Source organism: Propithecus coquereli, unplaced genomic scaffold (assembly GCF_000956105.1).
Source record: "Propithecus coquereli isolate 6110/MARCELLA unplaced genomic scaffold, Pcoq_1.0 Scaffold138, whole genome shotgun sequence".
Lineage (NCBI taxonomy): Eukaryota > Metazoa > Chordata > Mammalia > Primates > Indriidae > Propithecus > Propithecus coquereli.
This window is the reverse complement of record NW_012138080.1, coordinates 5870161-5888387: the sequence shown is the minus strand read 5'-3', so window position 1 is coordinate 5888387 and position 18227 is coordinate 5870161. Positions and strand designations below refer to the sequence as shown.

General features: G+C 37.2%; 1 protein-coding gene across 4 annotated transcripts in view; it reads right to left on the bottom strand.

The window, feature by feature from the left end:
- UGP2 (UDP-glucose pyrophosphorylase 2) overlaps nt 1-18227 on the bottom strand; it is a 52488-nt gene that overhangs the window by 7468 nt on the left and 26793 nt on the right. For all 4 annotated transcript variants that reach the window (XM_012639204.1, XM_012639203.1, XM_012639205.1 and 1 more), the window contains exons 4-5: nt 1737-1922; nt 278-411 (exon numbers count right to left, since the gene is read on the bottom strand). In XM_012639204.1, coding sequence (XP_012494658.1) covers nt 278-411; nt 1737-1922 — 320 coding nt within the window. The remainder of the gene's footprint in view (nt 1-277; nt 412-1736; nt 1923-18227) is intronic.

Genomic DNA, 18227 nt, shown 5'->3' with positions numbered 1-18227 from the left:
AGACCCTCGTGGAGACCAAATATGCCCTCAAAAAGCAAAGATATAAGCTATCCTCAAATATTCTAGATATGTAACGAATCTTAAGCAGATCATCTTTTAAGAATTGGAAGTTACAGAACCAAAGACTGATTATAGCAATCACATATCTATTAACAAATGTTCAGCTTTTAAAAGCATCAAACCCTTTAAACATTAATCTTTGGCACGTGCACATCTTGAGACTGCTCTGTTATAAACAGGACAGGAATAACACAGTTACTTTTTTTACTCCTTGTACCTGCTTTGATTAAAAGTGTAGATTTTCACACGACAATGACTATACTTCTGCAGTATTTTTTTGGTATCTTCGTCCGTGTTAAAAGAATTCATTAAAACAAGAGGAACATCTGTATTGTAGGTTTTGTTCAAATGCTAGGGAGGAAAATGACAATCAGATTACCCAGACTTACTTACTTTTGCTTAAAAATGTAAACATTAACTCTTAATGGTTAATCACAAAATGTCTAAAACATCATCTATATGTACCCAAATATATAGATTTGATATAAATAACTGCTTAGTGTGAGCCAGACATTTTGGTAAACAGTTCACCATGTACTTGTTCATTAAAGCACAACCCTTTGAGACAGAGACTATTGTCATTTTATGGATGACTAAACTGAAGCCCAGAGAAGTGGTGGTTTAGTGGCAATGGCAGAGGCAGGACCCCCACCACCACCACCCCACCCCTAGGCAGTTGAGTTCTGGAGTTGTGTGCTCAGCCACAGTGCTCTGTGGCCTTACTAGGTAGGCAAGGGCTGATTAATCATTTACTTTGTGTTCAGAGCCCTGTGGGGATGAAAGTACAAATGTTGTAAAGACATAGCTGCCTATTCTCAGGATTAATGGTCAAGAATTCTGAATCACACTCCAATGGAAACCTTTTAAATCTCTCAGAAGAGCTAAGAGGCAACACAGAACGGTAAGAAAACAGAGTTTTAGAAGTCAGACAGCCCTATGTTCAAACACTGATTCTACACTTAATAACTAGCTAGGGAACCCTGGGCAAGTAACTCAATTTCTCTGTGCCTTGGTTTCCTCATCTGTAAAATGGGGATGATAACAGTACTTACATACAGAGTTGTTGAGAGGAACAAATGAGGCAGCTCATGTAAAGAGCTTAGAATAATACTTGGTGGACAGTGAGTGCTAGATAAATATTAGCCGCTGCTACTGCTAGTGTTATGATTGTAGTTGCCAGCACCATACTAGGCAACAAGGACAAAGAAATAGAAAAAATAGGGCCACTTCCCCTGAAGAGCTTATGGACTTTGCTTGATGACTTTGTCATAAGAGAGAAGCCAAGAACAGTTCTTAGCTTCCATGGCATCCATCCAGATACATGACATCCTTCCCGCCTTCCCAAAAGGGGTTAATAAAGCCAGATCATCCCAGCCTTGATGAAGGCTGCCACTGCAAAGAAAGGGGGTGAAGGGGTGGGGAGATCAAAGGAGAATCATCTGAACAGATCCAGAGATTTCAACAACCACAAATGCTATTTAAGATCAAAAGCTTTTATATCACTCTAAGGATTTGCTCTTAGGAACACTAAACCTTTTTTTACACTAATAAAGAGACTAAAGATAGCAAGTTCTTTGATTAGCTCAAATTCACATCTGCTACATTTTATAATATAGCATTTATGATAACCTAAAAACTATTTTAGTATCTCATAAGAAAGAATAAATGTTACTCACTTCAATTTGCTGAACAGTCAGATCCAAAAAGGTGTTCTCATTCCTGACACCAATCAGACTTTTAGGGCCTTTGCAGCCCATGCTGGTTCCCAAACCACCATTGAGTTTCACCACCACTAGCTTGTTCAACACAGAAGATATATTATCAGGCAAGCCCCTGGCCTTTATCTTTTCATAGGGTTGAATCTGAAAGAAAAATAAAATTACAGGAGTAATTCAAACAACTTTATGAGAAGTTAAAGCGTATCAATGCCAGGGTTATTAACATGCTTCCTTAACAAGTTTTGGTTTCTCTGTGGAAAGTTTCGACCACATTTCCTTTAATGCCATGGGCCCTTCTGGTTCAAACTCAAGTACTTATAGGCAACTACCCTGGCACACAGAAGTGCGTCATTTACTTTACAATGGAGTACAAGAAAGGGACAAAGTTGTAGTCTACAAATACTGTGTGGCTGGGGAGAAGATAGTCTTTTGGACTATATTCTCAGTGTCTTGGACTGTCTTCAAAAAGATTTCCCAATTTGTATCAACATAGCAAATGAGATACATAAAACCCATCGAGTCTAAATATTTCTGGTACACTATGGATCTACTTCAATTCTAAAGAAGTATATATAAAATCACACATTATGCCTTCTGCCACTGGAGGCAAAAACCAAAACACATTTGTTCCTTGCCATTCTCCTCCATTCAGGCATAAGTTTGCCCTTCAGAGGAAGGTGGCATAGGCTTTTTGTCACACTTCCAGGTATGCCCAAGGACAGAATTCCTTCCTCAAGAATTTAACTTTTGGTTGTCACTGTATAAAAGCCCATACTAAAAAATTAAGTTTTACCATTGTTCCAAGAAACACCCTGGACAGGAAGGAGAGGGCGAGAGCTGGGGCTGGAGAAAATCCTAGCTCAGTCTCCTCCCTAGCGCCCACATCTATTTCTGTGAGCAGAGCCTTAATCTTTAGCTTCTCCCCTACAGGAAAGGAACAGTTACACAACTTACAGCAGAGCCCAAACTCTTTTGTTCAAAGCACAGGCTTAAGCAAGTCTAAACATCTGATAGCAAAAATAAAAGCTTTTAAAGAGATCACAATGCATTGTCTGTCCATTTATGTGATGTTTTTGTTGTTACTTTGCTTTAAGGAATAGGTCCTTAAATGGACTCTTCAGTTACATTATGGCGTAGGATAGGTAACACATAAATAGACTGGAAAAATAAAACTGCCGAGTAGGTGCTCTGTGGACGTTAGCTGTTATTTGTTCTGCTATCTGTAGGGGTATGTGTGTTTCCTGGGCAATGTTTGCAATTGGGAAAGGACTTGGGCTCATGCTCCAGTGATCTAGGCCTAAAGAGGCAAAAATTTCTTTATACTTGGTCAGATGAACACATATGTTAATATTGTATATAGATTCCTGATCATACAATTCTTGCTGTTAACAGCTCTTTCCACAAAAAAAAAATGAGTCTGTAGCTCTTATTTCTTCTACCCTACAATATACTATATTAACTGCCAAGTACAGATTAATACAATTTCTTGGTGTAAATGCTGAGGAACATGAAACACTCTTCTCCAAGGTTCTCTACTGGTTACCTCTTCAGTCATCATTCATTCTGAATTATTTCCTAATGCGGTCAGATTGTCAATCTTCCTGGTAAATGCTACAAAGTAACCTTCTGCAGCCATTCATGTTCATAAACCAAAACAGGGCTGGTGGCAGAAAAGATGGGAGGAGGAGACAGGCCTGTGGGCACTCCAGGGGGTGCTTTTGGGATGCTAAATGCCAAGGAAAAGGAGGACAGGGAGGCAGGAAAGAACACAGACCACAGTGGTCGCTGCCCCTGCAGCTCATGGTCCAGGTGAGGGCAGTGCAGGGACAATAACAACGTGGACCTCCAACACACACAGCACCCATGGTCCAGCTGACATTCCTTGAAGGATGTTTAAATTTGACTTTACTGCCATGAACATCATTTGTGCAGCATTTCAAAGTAATACTGCTTAGGAGAAAAAGTCCCAATTTAAGTGCTACACGACTAGAAAAATAAGAGTAGATGACAGAGCTAGAACCTTTGTTACCCTGATATAACAGGGTAGCTTATAATCTTTTCTAGCCAGGCTAATGAAATCAACCAGTAAGTAAAAGGAATGCCACAGGGATACAGTGGTTTCAAGTAGTCTATTACTGGATTAGAAGAATTTCTTGGGCACATTACATTTATTCAAAAGAGTTAGCGAATGGGACCAAGCCAATTATTTTCCAATTATTTTGTAAAAACCAAGAATTTCCATTTAGCAGTTACTTTTCACTTCCCAGCAAGAATCTAATATTTACAGAGGTCTCAAAAGAATGTGAAAATCAATTTAATAGAAAACCCCTAGTTCAAGCATTCATTTTCGGTAAAATTGTTGGTTCAGAAATATTCTTACCTATTTAATGCTTTGAATACACTTAAAAAAAATACATAGTACATAGAAACAAAAATTTTTCCCTATATATGGTAAGGCAGGCTTGTTTTCCAATTTCACCTAAAAATCTTAATTATAAAACATCATACATATAAAAGTTTATAAAATGCATGCAGTTGAAAGAATAACAAAAAGAAAACAACAAAAAAAAGAATACTGCCATAACTTAGAAGGCTCCATGTATCTGTCCCTGAACACATTCCTCTTCTACCCCTGGGGGTAACCACCATCTGGACTTTTATTCTCTGTAGTTTTACCATCTTCTATGTGTATCCCTAATAACAATATTTTACTAGATTATATTCATCTTAAAACTTTAAATAAATTGAATCATACTGTAAAGTAGGAACCCATCTTGTAATTACAACATCAGCAATTCAAACAAGGCATATACTGGGATTTCTTGTTGGTATTTGAATATTCTGTTTCAAATAAAGGTAAACATCTTAGATGTACCTTGGAATGAAAAATTTCATGTACACATTAATATCCTATCAGTCAAAATATAAATGCTTCTTATTATAGGAGTAAAAATTCTATAATAATAATTTTGAAAGCTATTAATTTCATGTACAACAACTGATATTTTCAAATATTTCAGCTGGTTAAATTGGGAAACAGAATGACAGTAAACATAAAAACTCAGTACATTAGTTATCTATCTTTAGAAAATATTTCTTTTTTGAGCTAACAAATGTTTATACAAATTTAAATAATGATGCCAGGCAGTATAATCTAAATTAGTTACATCTTAATTCTAATATTTATAGAAATGTTTGGTATACTAACATTCATAGCATTAAACAAAGTAAGCCAAACCACATTGAATTTCTAGCTATTTAATTTCGTTTAGGTAATGAGTCTTCCAAAAAAAAAAAAAAGTACTAATAGGAATATTTTACCTCCTGTGAAGATGACTTAAAAACCAAATGTCAACCTTGCTGCCTTAAAATTTCACAAGAAAGAACTCCAAAATGATGTATATTCACGATAAATCATCTTTGATCCATACACCATAAATATAAAGTTCATGAAAAGTATTTAGAGACAGATTATCTAAATACATTTTGTTCTCAGTAATCAAACTTCAAAACATACATTTATTAGAATGCCTTAAAAAGACAATTCCTTATAACTGAGTCTATGGAGGCTAAACAAATACATGAAAAGCATGTAAAAACAATTTCTATAGACTGCAAACCTTTTTAAATAGTTGAAAATACAGGATTCTTAATATATGCCCAAGTCTGAGTCCTAGGTACAGGGTTCCTTGTAGAAACATGTTACTGGAAAGCTTTATTCGAAATTTTAGTTACTGAAATTAAATGTGCTGCTTCTCCTTCCTATACTTAGTTATGCAGACCCAATCACGGCCTTTTTCAAATTTAAAAGCACAAAACATTGATGCTAAAGACATGATATCTGACTGAAGAAATATTTATAGAAAGGAAAACGTAAAAAATAAAAGTGTTATGCAATTCTCAGTGATAAACAGGGTGAGAGAATGGGTTAGGAATCACCAACATTCAATGTTTCATTCATACTTTTCAACTACTGGCTATGAGCTGAGAGATGGTGGGCCACTCTCATTCTGCTTCAAAGACAAGCCACTGGAGAACATTTACTTATATGAGATGTTCACACAGACAGAACAGCAATTATTACACTTTTATAGCTGCTTGAACAAAAAGACAGTCCCAAAAATATGCTTTGGAAGTAACAAAACCAACATAGCAGAACTTAATAACAGCCACTGTTGGCTTAATTCATTTGCCAGAACCTGTTAAGAAGTAGCCAGTCCATGTGCCCTGAGTATGCAAACACTTCTTACAAGATAAAGCTGAGAAGATATTCCACTCATTCTGCCCTAGGAACAATGCAGAAATTGGTGTTTATCCAATGAAAACTGATATTCAGAGACACACTTGTCTTTTTTTTTTTTTTTTTGAGACAGAGTCTTGCTCTGTTGCCCAGGCTAGCATGCCGTGGCGTCAGCCTAGCTCATGGCAACCTCAAACTCCTGGGCTCAAGCCATCCTCCTGCCTCAGCCTCCAGAGTAGCTGTGACTACAGGTGATCGCCACCACACCTAGCTAATTTTTTCTGTTCTTAGTTGCCCAGCTAATTTCTTTCTATTTTTAGTAGAGATGGGGTCTTGCTCTTGCTGAGGCTGTTCTTGAACTCCTGACCTTAAGTGACCCTCCTGCCTCGGCCTCCCAGAGCACTAGGATTACATGCATGAGCCACCATGCCCAGCCCACACTTGTTGTCTTGAAAGCCATTACTCTATCACCAAATTTCTAGATCCAAAATCTAAGATCTCGAGTGATTGTATGAAAGAACAAGTGCATGCAGGAATATTTTTCTTCTTTTTTTTTCCCCCCTTATCTTTTATTTGTATATATCCATGGGGTAAAAGTATAATTTTGCTACACTGATAGACTGCACTGTGGTGAAGTCAGGGCCTTCAGTGCATGTATCACTGAGGCAATGCATATTGTACCCACCAAGCAACCTCTCATCATCCACCCCCAACTCCTCTCCACCCTCCCGAGTCTACATTGTCCTTTGTTCCACATTCCATGCAGGATTATTTTTTTAAAACACACATAAAATAAGGCAACATAAATGAGAAAGTATTTGGAAATCATCTGTAAGTACCCACAAAACTTCAGTTTGTGAGATAACTCCAAGGAAATGGCACCATAAATTAATGAAACTTACAAGTTCAGGATACTGAAAGGACAGAGCTTCACTTTAGTCAGTCACAATTAGAGGATGGAAAACTTGACACCGTGGCAACTATGCCACAGTTAGCACATTCAATACCAGCAAAAATAGTTGAAAAATACCTTGCTTCTCCACCAACCTCAGCTGACTAAAGTCTATTTAAGGTTACGGATGTGCATTGTCAGTGACCACAAAAGCAATCCAGCAGACCATACTGAGGAATTGGTGTTCTTGCACTATAATATCAACATTTTAAAGTCTGGTTACTAAATTTCTAAATAAAACTGTAACAACTGCAATTTTTTCTTGTATCCCAAAAAGTTACTCAATGATGTTGATATGAGGTCTCAGCCTCATAATAACTTTAACACCTTCAGCCAAAAGGTGTATTAAATATACTTCTAGTTTTAATTCAAATCTCCCCAAGGTTGGCATCTTAAGAACCTGAGTTTGAACTTAAAATGGAATTCTGAATACTTGTCGAACATTTGGTGTGAAATAAAATGAGCTGATTTACTCGTAACATTAAAATTCCAAAACTGAGTTAATAAAGACTCTTAGGCACAGGTCCTAGCAACTCACAGGACGGACTTATTAACCATTCCAGTAAGTGCCTAGATTTCTCTGTCAAGTGCCATACTTAGAATCCTGCACTCTAAGTTAAGAGGGCAGAATGTCGCCCCTCCTCTACAAGTGTCAAGGAACCACAGTTCTTTATGTGGTGCTTTCAGTTATACCTACTTCTCTTAGTATATCTAACCCTTAAAGCAGCTAATTAAATACAGGTCCTGCTGAGGAATTTGTTAACAAGAAAAGGACTCTGAGAAGAACTATGGAAGAAAAAGGAAGAAGAATGTAACAAGATATGAAGAGGGGAGAGAGGTTTTGAGTGGTCAAGGTAATGTTGCTATCGGAAGCCTCCAGGCGAGATCATTAATTTATGTTTCAAGACTTATACTCACCCCCACCCCATACACAGAGACACACATGCACATACAAAGAAAGGTACCAGTCATTTGATTCCAGGAAGCCAGAGCACTTTTTGTCTAAAGCTAATTACAAGTTAAATTAGGTGGTAAACTTGGCTTTCCAGCACATAAATCACCCTATGTGTCAACAGAGGTTCTCTCTGTTGATGATGCTCTCCACACCCTCCACCAGGGGACCTCACCAAGAAGTCCCAAAGAGCTAAGTTTACTTCAACAAGCCAAGGGGATCTGTGTTAGAACGTTGCTTAGCAACAACTGAAGTCACACTGGACACACCTAGTGGCTGAGACATTTTTAGATCTGCCCTCCACTTTCCCTTCTCAGCTCCCCCAGGAGAATGCACAAAGACATTTACTCAGGTAAAGATAGATGGCATTAAGAGAAAACAGGGAGTACCATGCACTGCTGGATACAGCCTCGATGTTACCGACTGAATCACTTTAGTCAGTCACTAGTGTGATCTCTGTGCTTTCAATCCTAATCACCCTGTTTCTCTTTTTCCTCCAAACATGAATAGAATTCAGTGTTATGAGAAGACCTCTATTGCAACTAAATAGACAGTAGGGCAACCTCCACAGGTGAGGTAGGACAAACCCCATGAAGCTCCTGGCAAAATGTCCAGGGAAGGCCACGCCACTCGTTTTCTTCTCACTGGTAGAAAACCATTGGTCAAATACTTAACTTCCTCTGGGGAATAAGCGAAAGAAAGTAGTTGGCAATCTACTAAACAACATGATTTAAACAACATTCTGCCCTCTTAGGACATCAATCTAGCTTTTCTGCAGAAACTAAAAAGAGATTTGTAAAAAAGATCTTTTAAAAACTGTCTACCATGATCTGTATCTTGCCAAGTCTGTTCACAACATAGTTTCCAGTTAGAAGAAAAGCCAAATTCATCACACAGTCATGAACACACTGTTCCTGTTAGTAATAGTATAACCCAGTTCTTGGTAGCATATTTGTGCTATTCCTGGAGACAGTGCCAAACACCCAAACCAAGCTAACAGTACCTGCCCTGTTATGGTTCACAAGGGTATGATTATTGCAATATGAAAGAATTTTTTTTTGAACAAAAGCAAGTTTGCCTGAAGGAAAACGAGCTGTGTAAATAGTAAAACAAATTAGAAATGACATTCCATATGTACAGAAAGTGTTCCAAGAACATTGGCTTATTCACCAAACCCTTACTGCACAGTGTTTGTGTGCCAAGTTCTGTGCTGGGCACTTTCACATATCATCTCTTCATTTCACATTTCTAAAGGTAATAACCAAAATCTGGGTCATGTGAAAGACAGTACAGATTAGTAACAGAAAACTCATACCTAGACCAGAGATTTTTTTTTTCATTAAGTAAAAGCTGGTATATCGTATACATGCAACATTATCACATGGCCCCCAACAAGTTCATCAACCTTCCCTTAGCCACCAAGATGAGCTCAACTCCTATTTCACAGAGTGAATAAAAGCCATCATATAAGGGAATGCCCTTGACTTTCTACCACCAGATCCTCAGACCCTCCCTGTATCTACATCCTTGTTTCCTCCCCTTCTTCTAGTTTTAGGAAGAGCTGTCCCCCATCCTAAGACAATCTTCTGGTATCCATTAAGGACTGCATTTCATCTATCATTCAATCTCTCCTCTTATCTTCAGCCTATGCCTCTCTATTCTCTTCCACTGGCATGAACACTAAGTATTTGCCATCTAAAAAACAAAAAAGAAAGCAGTAACACAAACACACACCCTTTTTTTCCATCTTCTTAGAAGAAAAACTTCTTGAAAGAATGGCTACACTCCCCATCACTCCCTCACCCACTGCAGTTGGTTTTCTCCTCCATCTTTCAATGAACTGTTCTTAGCAAGGTCAACGACAATCTCCTAACTACTAACATCAATATTTCTCTTACCTGCGCTGTTGGATGCATTTGACAGAACTGAACACTGCCTAAATCTTGAAATGCTCTATTCCCTCTGACTTATGAAACACCATATTCTATCTTCCTCCACTTCCTGCCTGCTCCTTATAAAGCAAGCTCATTCTCAGTAGACCTCCTCTTCCACGAAATTGATTTGATCACACCTATCTCTATGGCACCAAGACACACCCAGCTGCCAAGCAAGGAACCTGCTTACATCTGCTCATGATCAAGCCCCGTCAATCTCATGAACTCTTCTCTGCTGCCATGATCAGTACCCCACTCACCTCTGACCTATGTTACTGCCGTGGTCGGTCTCTGTGGCCTCCTTACATTCTCTTACCCACCCTCCATTTCTCAAGTGTCTATCTTTTAAAAAAGAGAATTTGAGCATGTTTTGCTCTTTATTACATCATTCTGAAAATAAAGCACTGACATGGCATGACAAAGATTATTAGCTGCCTACCCCAACATCATTTTTCCCTTCCACTTTAGAACCCTGAGTCTCAGCTGGGCACACTGCCATCCATAATAAAAGACTACATTTCAAGCCGCCCTTGCAGCTATTTGTGCCAAAGTTCTGGTCAATGTGATTAAGTAAAAGTGAATTGAAAGATTTCCAGAAAGTCTCTGTGAAAGGGAAGGGGTGTGCCTGTCTTCCTTCTTCCTGTTGTTTGGAATGGAGACATTATGACCAGAGTTCATTCTGGCAGCCATCTAGGACGATGAGGAGATACTCTAAGAATGGCAGAGCAGCAAGATAGAGAAGCCCAGTTTCCGACGACCACAAAACTGCCATACTAACTCTGGACTGCCTCTCTCCAGACCTATTTCGTTATTTTGGGTTTCTTCATAATATGTGGCCAAATCTAATCTTAACTGGAAGGTCTGGTTTTCAAGGTAGTGATTTGACCCTTTTTACCTTCTACTCTTTCCTCTTCTACTATCCCTGACACACTGTGCCTCAGGAACATAGAGTGTTGGGTTCTCTAATGTACCACATCATCTCTTGCTTGTAAGGCCTTATACTTTTCCCCCTCACACAACTTCACATCACCAACTACCTTCCCTTCCTCCTCCACATCTCAGCTCTGACCAGTAACTCAGGGGCTTTATGGGCCATCAGACACACTTGTGAAGATCAAAAGATAATGAACCCTCTTCCAGAGAAGTTCACTACCAACTCCAAAAAAACCCCAAAACTTTTTACGTACAATTTACTTCACTACATTGGAAATTTCATTCATAGAATATAAAAATAATCTTTGTAAGAGATGTCATTTATTTCCCAGTGAAAATTAATGTGCAAATAAGGCAAAAAAATAAACTTTAACTCTCTCCAAACTAAATTTCAAAGAGAATGTTTCTGTTTGGCTTGAATAAGAAGTTGATGCCATGATGTAGTCTGAGATGGTTATATGTATGCCATCTTTCATTGCCATTCATTTTCACTTTTCTTTTTGATGCTCACAAGTGCTGAAAACCCTAACTCTCTCAAAAGCAAGCTTCCACAGTTTGCTCTGTCAGTTAAATGCAGGCTTGTGCTAAGAAGACCAGAATTCTCCAAGACTCTGGGGGCTGAATGGCTGATGAATTTCCTGTTTCTTCAAAAGTCTACAAGCCATCTTTGCATCACTCATGCAGGATTGCACCATCTTTGATGCAAGGCTTGCAGATGCACAGAGGGTGAATTACAGTAATATGTGGAGCTCATCCTCCTTGGCAGCAGCAGCACAGGAAATGCTGGCTGGCATCATAGATACTCTATTGGTGCACAGAGCACCAACACTTCTCTTCCAGCAGAAGTTTTGCTTGGCTTAGACATTTTATGATTTTAAAAACATCTTCAGAAGAGGTTCATAAATAATAATTCTTTGAGGGCACCAGCGTGCAATAATGTTCAAAGAAAATCAGTAGCTGGCTGCACTGAGAAATGTCTGAAATTGCAAGGACATGCTAAAGGGAAATGATGTAGCTGCTGTTTCCTCCATGACCTGATTCAATGAACTATGTCAATTCTAGCACAAATGGTATTATTTAACAAAAGGCCCTCCTCTCTAAAACCAAATGAGGCAGTATAGTACAATAGCTGAGAGAGAACACAGGCTTTAATACGAGGCTACTCAAGTTTGAATCTTAGACTCCACTACTTATTATGGCAAATTATTTAATTGCTCTAAGCCTTTTTTATTTACTTCATTAATTTGTTATGAGGATAAATGAGATAATGCATGTAAAGTGCTTAGCAAAGTGCCTGGCCCATAGTAAGCATTCAAATGTTGGCTGATGTTATTACTACATCATAAGTTCAGACACATTCCCTCACCCCCACACTTTAACATTTCTGAAACCAGAATGCATCATACAACCAATGGGTTCTTATAATTAATTGTTTGCATTTTTTTCTTTATTAGTTGTACAGAAAAGGTGCAACTTATAATCAATGGCCCAAATTTGATGAAATATGGTATCGAATTTCTTTCTCTGCTCCAAGTAACAAACCAGCTCAATGATCTCCCAGGCATGGGCTTCACCCAGTTTCTCTCCAGTCACAGGTAGCTTTGAACATATTAAGACAGGGATCCCAGACTGAGCACGAGCGAGACCCTATCTCTACAAAAAATAGAAAAATTAGCCAGAGATAGTGGTGCACACCTGTAGTCCCAGCTACTCAGGAGGCTGAGGCAGGAAGATCGCTTGAGCCCAGGAGTTTGAGGTTGCAGTGAGCTTTGATGATGCTACTGCACTCTAGCCCAAGGTGACAGAGCAAGACAAAAACAAAGACAAGGGTCAACAAACATGGTCTGTAGGACAATCAGAACTTCCACCTGTTTTCACAAAGATTTATGAGAACACAACCATACTCATTAGTTTATATATAGTCTATGGCTGTTTTCAAGCTACCATGGCTGAACTGAGTAATCATGACAAAGACTGTATGGTCTACAAAGCCTGAAATATTTACTATGCAGTCCTTTACAGAGGAGGTTTGCCAGTCTCTGGTTTAAGACAGTCTTCTGAGAAAAATTCAAGTTTTGCTAATAGTTCTGCCTTTTCAAATCATGCTGCTGCTTCTAAAATGGCTTCATACTGCCTGAGACTTGTTAGGATGACCAGAGAGAACAGATTTCCATTAAATGGCTGTATGTTGGCTTCATGCTTCCACTGGCAAGAACACTGCCATAAAACAACCCCTTAGGCTTCTGTATCTTTTCATATTTGTTGAGGAAAGCAAAATCAAGGATATATAGTTAGTAACAGAAATCAGGCAATTTTCAAAACAACAGAAAGAAAATCTGAGATTAAAAAAAAATATTTTGTCTACTTAATCAGCTCTCTAGAGTAGTCAAATTTATAGAGACAGAAAGCAGAAGGGGAGTTGCTAGGGGCTTGGGGGAGGGGGGGCAAAAGGGAATGGGGAGTTCTTTAACAGGTATAGAGTTTCAGTTTTTCAAGATGAAAAAGTTCTAAAGATTGGTTGCAAAACAATGTGAATATACTTAACACCACTGAAGTGCACACTTAGAAATGGTTAAGATGGCAAATTTTATGTGTATTTTACCACAATTTTAAAAAAAAAAGTTTGTTGTGTGTTTATGTGCAGGCACACACGTATGCCCCATCAAGAAGTCTAAGGATCACATGGCAAAAGTATCACTTTTTGTGACCATTTGTGACCCTCAGACCTAGGAGTGAATCTGGTATAGCTCCTGGCTTCAGGTACTATGCCTCCTTGTGCAATTATTACACTGTCTTCAAACTGCTTGTTAAGTGCTCTCTATCTGTTGTATGACTGTAAACTCCATGAGGGCAGTAACTGCTATTATTATACTCCCCACTACATTCATTGCCTTTAAGAGGTTAGCTCACTGGCAGCACTCAAATATTTTTTAAGTAAATAAGTGAATAAATGAAAGGAAGAAAGCTGTTAATAAATGAAATATATTCTCTGGAAATTATTTCTTGTCCTACTTTTGATAAATTTTAACATTTAAATTTAATAAATTTAAGACAAAAGTAGTTTGATTACTGATTAGAAACCAGATTACAACCACCCATTACTTTAATTCAAAAAATAAAGTATTGAATTAGCATATATTACATATAAGTTTGATGAAAGAAAACCTAAATCTAAGACTTTGCTCTGCATAAGAAATAATTTTATAGGTCATAACATCAGTGTAGTATTTATAAAACAATCCCTCTGTGATAAGCAAATAAAACAAACATATAACAAATATTACAAACCTGAAAAAGTGCATTTCCTAAGAAAGTTCTTTTGTCTTCTTCCAGTTATAAATTAAAAGAATACAAAGCAAACTATCAAATCAAGTATATATTTTCATTTTGTTAGCTATTAACTCCTATACCCTTGGAGTTTTAAAAAATTAATCTAATTATCCTGACCTAAAGTAAATGTTACTAACCTATGGAAAGTAAAACATGAAGGCAATTTTTCCAGTGGTGGAAGGAATCAGCTGACCTATTGATACACGGAGTCCTCACAGGTCCAAAGGCAAAAATTTATAAGAGCGGGTAAATAAAGCAGGTCTTTTCAAAGAGCTACTCAGAAATCTTGGCACCAATACTGTCCTCTAAACAATTATACTCATCAGCACCAACCCAATAAATCATGTTCAATATCCTTCAATACAATTGCTACCTCAGTTACTAAAGTCAGCCTCAGTAAAAAACTCAGCCAAAACTATGTATTAACAGGAGCCAAAACCATAAAAGTGACTTATTTTCAGCCTAAAGTTTGCATTTCCCTGTCTAGGAAGCCAAACTGGAATACAGAACCTTTTTGTCAGGTCACAGCATCATAGCAATTCAAAGCCCAGAAACCAATCACTACAAATAAAAGGGCAGTTTTATATTGAATATTTCAAACAGCAATGAATACAGACAATGAAAAAAAACTCAACCTACCAATAAATAAATAAAAATTTAAATGAAAATTTAAAAATATTTTCCATCTAAACTGGAAAATATTTTTAAAGTAATAATATTCAATGCTTTAATAAATGCAGTGAGATCAACAATAAAATACATTGTAGGTCTCTACTCACACATCAACTCAGAGACGCATTTTCTACCTAGCTTAAAATATTACCTCTACCCCCTCAATCTCTGTTCCTTTACCTTTGTTTTTCTTCATGCCACTTATGACTGCTTAAAATTACATTATATATTTTTTATTGTCCACTCTTTCACTAACTTATAAACTAGAAACTAGATAAGAGGAGGGCTTTATCAGTATGGTTTTCTACTAATATACAGCTGGTGGTCAAAAAAATAGCTGCTGAACCAATACATTAATGCGATTAGTGCAAATCAGTATACTCTTTCTGGAAAGCAATTAGAAATACATAACAAGAACTTTTAAAAGGTTCATATCCTCTGAACAAAACGCCATTTCTGAAAACTATTCTTAGCAAAATAATCCAAAGATTTGTATGTAACTATTTATCACAAGGTTTTTATAATAGCAAAAAATCAGAACCAACCTACATACCTAACTATAGGAGAATCCCCAGAAATAACACACACTGATACACTTGGACAAACACCCCACCCTCACACTCCTATCAACCAGAACATTACTTTCAAGTGATGAATTACATTGTCTTATTTTCCATCATCAAAAAATTAGGAAAAAACATTTCATTTCCAAAGTTTTGCCATCCTTAATGATAGATGACCAAAGAACTGATCCTATAATTGTCACCAGCCATCCTGCCTACAATTTCACCTAAATTTTGGCAACCTAATGCCAAAGATATTCTGCAAAGCCTCCTCAGCCCACTAAATCTTACACCACACAATGAACACACACCAATCCTTAAATACCTACACCTCTATGCACTATGAAAATGGATACCCAATTCTTTTCATAGCTATGATAGTCCTCTAAGACAAGGCCTACCTCTTACATCTATCTTGAGTCTAGTAGATACAAAATCTATAAACATGGTTGGAGTTTCTGATTAAAGATAATTCTATCCTAGGGCTTTCACCATGTGGACCTAGATACCCTTCAATAAAACTCATCAAACAGAATAGTGCAGTTAAGCATGTTCATAATGGAGGTCATTATGTTGTTTATTCTCCCTGACCTAACAGAGTGCAGGCCTCCTACAATCCTGCAGGTTAAAGCTAAGTTTTGTCTTGGCAATATGGAAAATTTGTTAGGGTAGATGAGTTTATATAACACAAGGAAAACTGCAGACTAACAACACATCTGATATATGAAAATTACAGGGATGATGTAAAATTATGGTTCATCTACTTGATAGAGTATTTTGCTAAAAATATAAGCATAAAGTATTCATGATTATAAGTGAAAAATATATCAAATTAAATTACTGATGATACATAAAAATATATTTATAACCAAAGAATAGAAAAAATAGATTTTAAAAAGAAACATCATCTGTAATCTTAATACAATTCCATTGTTTTTACTGTGCCCAGCATAACACCTGACATCTAAGAGGTATTTAATAAATATTTGCTGAAGGTATAAGAATAGCAAACATTTGTTGAACCTTTATCAGAGTGCCTGGCAAGCAGTTGTTGATGCTTTTGTGTGTATTCTCAATAATCCTCACTAAAATTCTATAAAGTAGATACTTTTATTAAATCTACTTTTTTTCCCAAATTTTTTTTATGGAGATGGGGGTCTCACTATGTTGCCTAGGCTAGATAGAGTGTAGTGGCTATTCACAGGTGCAATCATAGCACACTGAAACCTCAAACTCCTGGCCTCAATTCAATCCTCTTGCCTCAGTCTCCCCAGCAGCTAGGACTATAGGCATGTACTATAACCATACCTGGCTATATGTCTACTTTTTATGAGTGAGGAAACTGAGACTTAAAGCAGTTAAATAACCTGCCCAATGTTACATAGCTGAGAAGTAATGAGGCTAGAATTTAAATTGTTGAAGTGTGTTTTTGACCTCACTGCCATTACTGCCAAACTAGAAAAAAGTGTTAAATACACTAAAGGCAGAATGAATTCAGTATGCATATGTGGGTAGTCTTTGTAAAGGTAGAATATTTTAGTGATTTACACTGAGCTTGAGGTAATTTCTCAGATACTTGTTGACTAAGTATATGATTAGGAATATTATAGCTCACTATCATGAAATTCATATAATATACATCATAAATGTATGGAAATTAAACTGCAATCTAGCCCTGAGAAAGGGTATTAAAAATTAAAAATAATCAGGGAAAATTAAAAGTAACCATTTCTCCAACAGCGACCAAGAACCATAAAAGATCCAGATTTCCTAAATGGTTTGGAGTTTTAGATTTAGAACTTAAAGCACAGCCACTCCCTATGTGCCTCTTAAAAATACATTCCATCTAACCTGCTATGAGGCTCAGGATCTCCCATCTCCTGTTTTCTAGCTTCTAAATTCAACCAAAATGATTCCCCCTAATTGACAATGAGTTTGCAGACATGGCCCCTACCTACCTTGCCTACTCTCATTTCCCACCCATTTCCATTCTTACTCTCCAGTAGTACTATAAAAACTATAGTTCTTAGGGCACTTTCTACTCTCTTATGCCTTTGAATACCATGTTCTCTAAAACGCGAATGCTCATCTCTAATTTTTTAGGCAAAATCTTACTCATAACTCAAATCTCAGCTCCAACATCACCTCTTTATGCTTAACTTGATTAGGACTTTCCCAATTCACCAGCTGCTTCTCCTGCTATGCTCAGCACATATACTAGAAACCCACTTATTTAAAATATCTGGACAGGTAGACAGTTAATTTAAAAAATAAGTTCAAGCATAGGATCGTGAAAAAGTTTTAGATAAATTAACTATTTTAATTTCTTACAAATAAATATACATTCATTCACTAAGGTCTTTTCCTTAGGTATGGTATGAATCTGTTGATCAAAGCTGTGTTACCTTTTTTTTACGTAAACCACAGCAACAATATATATTCTGTAATTTCCAGTTTCAGTTTCTTCCAAGTAGACCAAAAGCTTAGACATCTGTGAAACAATCTACATGCAGAATCATTCCAGATTCACACAATTTTCCTAACGTTTCCTAGTTGTTTTGCTAAGACCTAATTCAACATTTTCTGCTACTGATCTTTATCCAATTTCCCCATAGTATTCAACTCAGTTTTCATTGAAATAACTTTTTATACCCACTTTACTGGTTTATATATAGAATTTTATTACATTATGTCATTACAACACATATAACTTGCATGAACAGACTTGGGAACACAATTAACTTTTGGTGAGCAAGCCACTCATTTCAGTAAGAGAACTTCAGCATCATAAAAAGTAGACCCGAGGCTGGGCGCAGTGGCTCACGCATATAATCCCAGCTCTCTGGGAGGCCGAGGCAGGCGGATTGTTTGAG